This window comes from Coregonus clupeaformis, chromosome 33 (genome assembly GCF_020615455.1).
Source record: "Coregonus clupeaformis isolate EN_2021a chromosome 33, ASM2061545v1, whole genome shotgun sequence".
Classification (NCBI taxonomy): Eukaryota; Metazoa; Chordata; class Actinopteri; order Salmoniformes; family Salmonidae; genus Coregonus; species Coregonus clupeaformis.
The window spans coordinates 23,590,771-23,601,087 of record NC_059224.1 but is presented as its reverse complement, the minus strand read 5'-3'; the positions used below and the strand labels follow the sequence as shown (position 1 = coordinate 23,601,087).

The following is a 10,317-nucleotide window of genomic DNA, read 5'->3' as shown; positions in this document are numbered from 1 at the left end:
TGGATTGTCATGTAGTGTGGTATGTCAAGTGTGTATACAGTTGAAGTCGGAAGTTTACATACACCTTAGCCAAATACATTTAAACTCTGTTTTTCACAATTCCTGACATTTAATCCTAGTAAAGATTCCCTGTTTTAGGTCAGCTAGGATCACCACTTTATTTAAATAATATTATATGTCAGAATAATAGTACAGAGAATGATTTATTTCAGCTTTTATCTATTTCATCACATTCCCAGTGGGTCAGAAGTTTACATACACTCAATTAGTATTTGGTAGCATTGCCTTTAAATTGTTTAACTTGGGTCAAACGTTTTGGGTAGCCTTCCACAATAAGTTGGGTGAATTTTGGCCCATTCCTCCTGACAAAGCTGGTATAACTGAGTCAGGTTTGTAGGCCTCCTTGCTCGCACACGCTTTTTCAGTTCTGCCCACAAATTTTCTGCTGACAATTCCTTCGACCTCATGGCTTGGTTTTTGCTCTGACATGCACTGTCAACTGTGGGACCTTATATAGACAGGTGTGTCTTTCCAAATCATGTCCAGTCATTTGAATTTACCACAGGTGAACTCCAATCAAGTTGTAGAAACATCTCCAAGGATGATCCTTGGAAACAGGATGCACCTGAGCTCAATTTCGAGTCTCATAGCAAAGGGTCTGAATACTTAGGTAAATAAGGTATTTCTGTTTTTTGCCAACATATCTAAAAACCTGTTTTCGCTTTGTCATTATGGGGTATTGTGTGTAGATTGATGAGGGAAAAAAATAATTTAATCAATTATAGAATAAGGCTGTAACGTTACAAAATGTGGAAAAAAGTCAAGGGGTCTGAATACTTTCCGAATACACTGTACATCACTCTATGGGCTGCAGCACTTCTCAATGCCACTCAACACAAAGAGAGATTGACTGACTTCCATTTGAAGGGCATGTTCAGTATGGGGCCTGTCTTCATACTGTACAGTAAGGCAGCTGAGGTTGAGCATCTGTGTCTCATTAGGCCTGTCTCTGTGGACAGGGCCAGGGCGATGGGCTGCTCAGTGTCACACTTTCTTTAGAATCATTAAATAACGTGTCACATCATATTATGGTAAAGGTTGTCAATACACCGTTCATCGTCTCTCAGACTAAATATGGCTGATTTCTACATGATAATAGAGACGGTCTGGGGTTCTCATCCAGCTGGCATGATGACATATTGTATGTTTAAGACATGGAAGCAGGGAGTACCTTTGCGTATAAAGAGTATACACCAACACAATAGGCCTTTAGCCTAGTTGAGTCGCCTTGCGTGTAAGTGACGCATACAATAAATATACAATGGCGACCCTTTAAGGACATATTTGCATATGCAGTACAGTATATAATTTGCATGTGAATAGGTGTTGATTACAATCATGTAATCTATGTAATCTATGTAATCTAGCAACTTCAACTTGTATGGTGCAGGTATAGGAACATACAGTATGTTCTAATCATCTCAAGTTTTCTGCTAATGCAATGTTCTTTTTGGATGATTAGGCTCTGTATCCTGTACCTGTGAGGTCACATAGAACATGTTCTCCCGCCTCACATCTGTGATTCAGAAACCCAAACCTGTTATTAGATAATAATCACAGCATCTTACTGAGGATTGCCTTCCCCACTCACAATGATATCTGAAGGAGACTTAAAGCTTATAGCAGTTTGGTCAAAGCTACAGTAGGGTCTATGTTCTTCTTCATTTTAGGCACGGCCATTTTCAGAAAGGATTTATACAGAACAAAGGACAACCAGCTAGCTTTAGAATCACAAGCATTAGTTATTGAATTTACAACTGACATTACAGTATGCCATCTAGCAATCTGCAATAACACCCTTTTATGTATTGTATCTGGCCAGGGTCTAGAGACTGAAAGCTTGGTACAGTATACTGTTAGTCTGTACATGTTATTTGGTCACAGTGAGTTTCCTTTTCCAGTTAATTGCATTCTTCAAGCTCTGGGTGTTGCTTTCTGTGCAGGAACAAAGCATTGACCTTGTGAGTACTTCATATAAAAAACTTTAAGGTTGTCGTGGTCTGAAGAATTTACACGTAGACGTTAACACATTTCACGCTGAATGGAAAAATTGTCGTCCAAACCTCTTACTGGAAGCAAAGCACAGCTGGAAATATGCATCTACAAACATTAGAAATAACAAATAAAGTAATATGCAACATGGTGTTATATACACATCGGTTTATTAGAAATAAATGAAAGAACTAACTGTTCTTTTCTCTTGATATACGTTGTAATCATTGAGACAACTTGAATGCTTCCGGGCACACATACATCACAATGTTAGATCATGAGCATGTTTACATTCATAATGAGTCTCAAAATCCATTTCTATATAAACGGCTGAGATAAATTCAAAATGCTTGAGTCTGGACATTGATGCAAACCACAGACGTGATCATGACGTGTCTTTACCCTTGAAAAACACTACCAAGATCCTTCAGGGGGGGATGGAAAATGTATGTAATGATCACATACAGTACATGTATGCACACACACACACACACACACACACACACACACACACACACACACACACACACACACACACACACACACACACACACACACACACACACACACACACACACACACACACACACACACACACACACACACACACACACACACACACACACACACACTCACTCACACTCACACTCACACTCTGAATCACCCCGTGGGCTGTAGATATGCTTATATAATGTGACGCGCTAGTTTTTCTCTGGTGGTGACAGGACTCCTTACAGTGCCTGTTCATCATACAACAGCCTGGGCGAAAGTCGTACGAGTGAACTCCCATGGGCCTCTGCTCTGAGCTGTGTGAGCATTCTCCCTCATAACCACACTGATAATGGACTGTGTCCCAATACTGATAAATAGCTTTCTACTGTATCCTCGTCTCCTTGTTTGTCATGATCACTTGAATTGATAGGATATGGCAGATTATATGCTATGGGGGAAACCTATGCAGTCCTTTGACGTCAGGGGTCATGAAGGAAAGCTAAGGAGACAAGGAAAATACACCATTTAAGAGTATTAGGACACTTCTTGGAAATAGGACAAACCTGTCATTGGCTGTCTTTCCCCCCCAGTAACACATGATTCAATGTTATACTGTACACATAAAATAGTGCCGTAATGGCAATGATGCCTGCTCAGATTTGTTTCTCCAACATGCTCTCACAGTCTCACGTCAGAATTAGACGTTTATTCATGTTTCTCAAACGTCAAATTTCAAAGTGTTTAAGGTTACGTTTTGGGCATTAACTCTGAATTTTTAAGGTTAGGGTTAAGTTTAGGAATTAACTCCAAAATCTTAAAGTTAGGCATTAACTATGAATGGTTAAGGTAAGGGTTAAGGTTTGGGATAGGTTTAAAACAAAAATCTAAAAAACAACTTTCTATCTCCGGATTTGAATATGCAACCTTTGGCACTAGAGGCAGATGGATGAACGCGATTTTCTTTTTAAGCCTATACCAAATCTCAAAAACAACTTTCTATCGCTGGATTCAAACATGCAACCATTAGCACTAGAGGCAGATGCTTACACCCATCCGCCATCCCTGTCCACAATGCCCTAGCAAAATCGAAACCTACTTGAAGGTTACAGCGCTCACTGTTGCTCCTAATGGCCGGTTTCCACATCATCTCACGAAATCCGTAGACTGATACTGACTTTTATCACGGGTGACCTGGCTGCTTTCTCATCCTTCAAACATCCATACTTTTAGTTAACAACCATTACTCTGCTCAAAATTAAACCTGGTTTCTTGATGAAATGGGCATTTGTAAGACACTTTGTACTGTATTGTATGATGCACATGAGAAGTAAATGTGTGACGTTTTGGCAAAATATTACATTAAAAACGTGATTGGAAATATAAGAAAGCATAGAATAAAAAATACAGGAAGACACATTAAAGTAACAATCCAAGTCATTTCTTCATTGCATCTCCCCTCATTAAAGTAACAATCCAAGTCATTTCTTCATTGCATCTCCTCTCATTGAAGTAACAATAGAAGTACTTTTTTCATTGCGTCTCCCCTCAGCCTCATAACACATTGCATAACCACGCCCATAACCATGCCAATAACCACGGCCATTACCCACACACCCAATCAGAATAAACAGTGAGTTTCAAAAAGTCAACATGCATAAAATGGGCCTGATTTGTATAAGAAAATACAGTATATGTATGTCCCAAATATATATATTCTATCCAACATGATGAATAGCCTGTCAGAGGTGAGAAGCCCGATTTAACCTTGAGGTTACCAAGCTATTTCCCTAATCTGCCTTCCACACCAACCACCCATTGAGAAGTATTCATCACTATGGAACTCCATGATATAAGCTTTGTCCTCCTCGAGCTCTGCTTAGATAGCATACTGTTATTCAGAGGTGGACACAGGAATAGGGTTTTTATGATGAGAATTCTGTTTAACCCCAGAAATAGTGATGTACAGACCAAGTGAGGGACTTAATGACAAAGCATTAGTCAAAATGTCTGTGTTTAACACCCCCTCTCCCTCCCCCCGCTGCGTTAAGAAAACCAACCAAAGAAGAATCTTAGAGTCTTTGTACTATGTGTGCAGATCACTTCTGCTTTTGATGGACTTAACAGTGAGATCAAGACATATCTTACCTTAGTATTTCCACATAAATGGATGAGTTGTTGGGATACAGAGTTACTGAAGGCAACCATAGAGGTGAATGGTTGATATGCCTATGTAGGACCACTCTCTCTTTGATAAATAGAGTGTCTACATTTGTCTATGAGTGGGAGGAGAGGAGGAGAGGGATGAGGAGGAGAGGAGGGGAACAGGGGGAGTAGAAGGAAGAGAGTGACATTCTATCAGTGATGCGCCTGAATGACAAAGTCGCCATTGCAGGCAGGGGACACTGGGACAGTAACAGGGACAAAATGGTTGACACACAGACAGACAGAGGTCAGAAATATCCCCATATGTCAATCAGTCCAGCTCCAATAGGAGAGATGCTTGTATCTCCCTCTCTGTCTTCTGTTAAAACTCCATTTCAAAAGGTAAAAGTTAATATCCTTCCATGCACCTTCTCCTTGTTACTTGATGTGTTGCTGTGTTCTCTAAAAGACATATATTAATGTACAAATATTCTCAAGGATTGCTTGAGTAAGAATTAACACTTGATAACGACCCAGATACATAGACTCAGTCCAACATGCACTGGCAATCAAAAAAGGGTTCAAAGTGTTCTTCCATCATTTAAGGCACTAGGAATATTCCTTAGGTAAAAAGCTTCAAGTCCTTCTTGAAGATAACAAAAAGGATCCAAACATTCTGCTTTAAAACTGTAAGAGGTGTCATTGGTGAAAGCAAGGCATCAAAGAAATGCAGCACTAGTAGTCTCAATACATGAACCATACAAATGTGTAAACTGAAATGAAAAATACACAATCTTCAAAATACATCAACTGAATGCTCCGTAAGTTTGGTGATTATTGTTGCCTCCTGGTGAGAACCTAACACTTGTTGGGTAAAAGGCGCTAGAGAAAGTTTCATCTTGGATGATACAGTGTTGGACAGTGAAGAACCTCTTCATCTGATACAGACTTCAGAGCCTCTCTGTGTTTTCAGGTGGAGTGGGAGTATTAATGTGTGTGTCTCTCCACAAGCTCCATCAATTAGTATGTGTGTGTGTTTGTTTGTGATCGTTGATCTATGTGATGATCGACCTGTGTGTCTCTCTCCCTCACAGCACTCAATCGATTACTGCACAGCCTAGTATGTGTATGCATCTCATCTCCTTTGACGAATGTGTGTGTGTGCATGTGTGTGAATCTGAAAACTCACCTAGGCCTGAGATCTCAGCTTGAAGAATCTATCTGTCTCTCCAACCAGCCTCTTAACCAATGAGCACAAGTGTGACCATGAACACGCAAGTGTGTGTGTTAGTCTCACTTAATGATCTCCACTGAAGACCATAAATGTGTCTCACCTCCATGTTCCTTCCACAACCCCGGTGTCTCATCACTAGAGGCTCTCTATGATGGCTACCTCAGCGTAGTCCGGACTGAGTCCGTTCAGGTAGAGTCCACTGCCATTGCGGGCCAGGGCTCCAGGGACAGGAGTGAGGGAGAGGGCCAGGTTGGGGTATGCCTCCCTCTCATCCCCTGGCCCCAGGTTCACGGACAGCGTCCTCCTGCCCGGGGTCATCTCCTGGTTGATGGGGTTGAGGCCCAGCTCTGAGGACAGTCTACGCTTAATGGAGGCGGCACGCTCAAACTTGTTCGAGATGTCTACGCTCAGGCGACGCCGTGTCTCCTTGAACTCAGCCGACACGTTAGCCGTCCACTCTGCTGCATGGATCCGGAACTCCCCCACCTACAGAAAGATAGATAAAGAAAGAGAGAAAGAGAGAGAGAGGGATGTGACTTTCCAAAGATTCATCAAGAATTCCTGATGTATTTGACATATTCAAATATAGTATAAATAAAGAAAAACCCTTGAATGAGTAGGTGTGTCCAAAGTTTTGACTGGTACTGTATATATACAGTGGGGGGAAAAAGTATTTAGTCAGCCACCAATTGTGCAAGTTCTCCCACTTGAAAAGATGAGAGAGGCCTGTAATTTTCATCATAGGTACACGTCAACTATGACAGACAAAATGAGAAAAAAAAATCCAGAAAATCACATTGTAGGATTTTTTATGAATTTATTTGCAAATTATGGTGGAAAATAAGTATTTGGTCAATAACAAAAGTTTCTCAATACTTTGTTATATACCCTTTGTTGGCAATGACACAGGTCAAACGTTTTCTGTAAGTCTTCACAAGGTTTTCACACACTGTTGCTGGTATTTTGGCCCATTCCTCCATGCAGATCTCCTCTAGGGCAGTGATGTTTTGGGGCTGTCGCTGGGCAACACGGACTTTCAACTCCCTCCAAAGATTTTCTATGGGGTTGAGATCTGGAGACTGGCTAGGCCACTCCAGGACCTTGAAATGCTTCTTACGAAGCCACTCCTTCGTTGCCCGGGCGGTGTGTTTGGGATCATTGTCATGCTGAAAGACCCAGCCACGTTTCATCTTCAATGCCCTTGCTGATGGAAGGAGGTTTTCACTCAAAATCTCACGATACATGGCCGCATTCATTCTTTCCTTTACACGGATCAGTCGTCCTGGTCCCTTTGCAGAAAAACAGCCCCAAAGCATGATGTTTCCACCCCCATGCTTCACAGTAGGTATGGTGTTCTTTGGATGCAACTCAGCATTCTTTGTCCTCCAAACACGACGAGTTGAGTTTTTACCAAAAAGTTCTATTTTGGTTTCAACTGACCATATGACATTCTCCCAATCCTCTTCTGGATCATCCAAATGCACTCTAGCAAACTTCAGACGGGCCTGGACATGTACTGGCTTAAGCAGGGGGACACGTCTGGCACTGCAGGATTTGAGTCCCTGGCGGCGTAGTGTGTTACTGATGGTAGGCTTTGTTACTTTGGTCCCAGCTCTCTGCAGGTCATTCACTAGGTCCCCCGTGTGGTTCTGGGATTTTTACTCACCGTTCTTGTGATCATTTTGACCCCACGGGGTGAGATCTTGCGTGGAGCCCCAGATCGAGGGAGATTATCAGTGGTCTTGTATGTCTTCCTTTTCCTAATAATTGCTCCCACAGTTGATTTCTTCAAACCAAGCTGCTTACCTATTGCAGATTCAGTCTTCCCAGCCTGGTGCAGGTCTACAATTTTGTTTCTGGTGTCCTTTGACAGCTCTTTGGTATTGGCCATAGTGGAGTTTGGAGTGTGACTGTTTGAGGTTGTGGACAGGTGTCTTTTATACTGATAACAAGTTCAGACCAGTGCCATTAATACAGGTAACGAGTGGAGGACAGAGGAGCCTCTTAAAGAAGAAGTTACAGGTCTGTGAGAGCCAGAAATCTTGCTTGTTTGTAGGTGACCAAATACTTATTTTCCACCATAATTTGCAAATAAATTCATTAAAAATCCTACAATGTGATTTTCTGGAGAAAAAAAATCTCAACTTGTCTGTCATAGTTGACGTGTACCTATGATGAAAATTACAGGCCTCTCTCATCTTTTTAAGTGGGAGAACTTGCACAATTGGTGGCTGACTAAATATTTTTTCCCCCACTATATATATATATATATACAGTACCAGTCAAACGTTTGGACACACCTACTCATTCAAGGGTCATTCAAGGGTCAGGACAGTCTTCAAGGAGTTCCCACATATGCTTAGCACTTGTTGGCTGCTTTTCCTTCACTCTGCTGTCCGACTCATCCCAAACCATCTCAATTGGGTTGAGGTCGGGTGATTGTGGAGGCCAGGTCATCTGATGCAGCACTCCATCACTCTCCTTCTTTGTAAAATAGCCCTTACACAGCCTGGAGGTGTGTTGGGTCATTGTCCTGTTGAAAAACAAATGATGGTCCCACACCAGATGGGATGGTATATTGCTGCAGAATGCTGTGGTAGCCATGCTGGTTAAGTGTGCCTTGAATTCTAAATAAATCACAGACAGTGTCACCAGCAAAGCACCCCCACACCATCACACCTCCTCCTCCATGCTTTCCGGTGGGAACTACACATGTGGAGATCATCCATTCACCCACACCGCGTCTCACAAAGACATGGCGGTTGGAACCAAAAATCTCCAATTTGGATTCCAGACCAAAGGACAAATTTCCACCAGTCTAATGTCCATTTATTGTGTCCTTTAGTAGTGGTTTCTTTGCAGCAATTTGACCATGAAGGCCTGATTCACACAGTCCCCTCTGAACAGTTGATGTTGAGATGTGTCTGTGACTTGAACTCTGTGAAGCATTTATTTGGGCTGCAATTTCTGAGGCTGGTAACTCTAATGAACTTATCCTCTGCAGTGCTTTCCTCTCAATCTTAAATAAGCATGCCCCATTCAAAAAATTCAGAACTAAGAACAGATATAGCCCCTGGTTCTCCTCAGACTTGACTGCCCTTGACCAGCACAAAAACATCCTGTGGCGTACTGCATTAGCATCGAATAGCCCCCGCGATATGCAACTTTTCAGGGAAGTTAGGTACCAATTAGCAAGCAGTTAGGAAAGCAAATGCTAGCTTTTTCAAACAGAAATGTGCATCCTGTAGCACTAACTCCAAAAAGTTTTGGGACACTGTAAAGTCAATGGAGAATAAGAGCACCTCTTCCTAGCTGCCCACTGCACTGAGGCTAGGAAACACTATCACCACCGACAAATCTACAATAATTGAGAATTTCAACAAGCATTTTGCTACGGCTGGCCATGCTTTCCACCTGGCTACCACTACCCCGGCCACCAGCTCTGCACCCTCCTCTGCAATTTGCCCATGCCCCCCCCGCTTCTCCTTCACACAAATTCAGACAGCTGATGTTCTGAAAGAGCTGCAAAATCTGGAATCCTACAAATCCGCTGGGCTAGACAATCTGGACCCTTTCTTTCTAAAAATGATCAGCCGAAATTGTCGCAACCCCTATTACTAGCCTGTTCAACCTCTCTTTCGTAACGTCTGAGATCCCCAGAGATTGGAAAGCTGCCGTGGTCATCCCCCTCTTCAAAGGGGGTGACACACTAGATCCAAACTGTTACAGACCTATATCCATCCTGCCCTGCCTTTCGAACGTTTTTGAAAGCCAAGTTAACAAACAGATCACCGACCATTTCGAATCCCACCGTACCTTCTCCGCTATGCAATCCGGTTTCCGAGCTGGTCATGGGTGCACCTCAGCCACGCTCAAGGTCCTAAACGATATTATAACCACGATCGATAATAGACAGTACTGTGCAGCCGTCTTCATCGACCTGGCCAAGGCTTTCGACTCTGTCAACCACCGCATTCTTATTGGCAGACTAAATAGCCTTGGTTTCTTAAATGACTGCCTCGCCTGGTTCACCAACTACTTCTCAGATAGAGTTCAACGTGTCAAATCGGAGGGCCTGTTGTCTGAACCTAGGGCAGTTTCTATGGGGGTGCCACAGGGTTCAATTCTCGGGCCGACTCTTTTCTCTGTGTATATCAATGATGTCGCTCTTGCTGCTGATGACTCTCAGATCCACCTCTACGCAGACGACACCATTTTGTATACATCTGGCCCTTCATTGAACACTGTGTTAACAAACCTCCAAACGAGCTTCAGTGCCATACAACACTCCTTCCGTAGCCTCCAACTGCTCTTAAACACTAGTAAAACTAAATGCATGCTCTTCAATCGAACGCTGCTGGCACCCGCCCACCCGACTAGAATCCCTACTCTCGGCG

The 10,317-nt window shown here is 42.6% G+C and overlaps 1 protein-coding gene across 2 annotated transcripts in view; it reads right to left on the bottom strand.

Annotated features, from left to right (window-relative positions):
* Nucleotides 1-3,620: 3,620 nt before the first annotated feature.
* Nucleotides 3,621-10,317, bottom strand: part of kcnk2b (potassium channel, subfamily K, member 2b) — a 46,910-nt gene continuing 40,213 nt past the window's right edge. For both annotated transcript variants that reach the window (XM_045210215.1, XM_041860407.2), the window contains exon 7: nucleotides 3,621-6,406. In XM_045210215.1, the coding sequence (XP_045066150.1) occupies nucleotides 6,056-6,406 (351 nt within the window). In that variant the 3' untranslated portion in view covers nucleotides 3,621-6,055. The remainder of the gene's footprint in view (nucleotides 6,407-10,317) is intronic.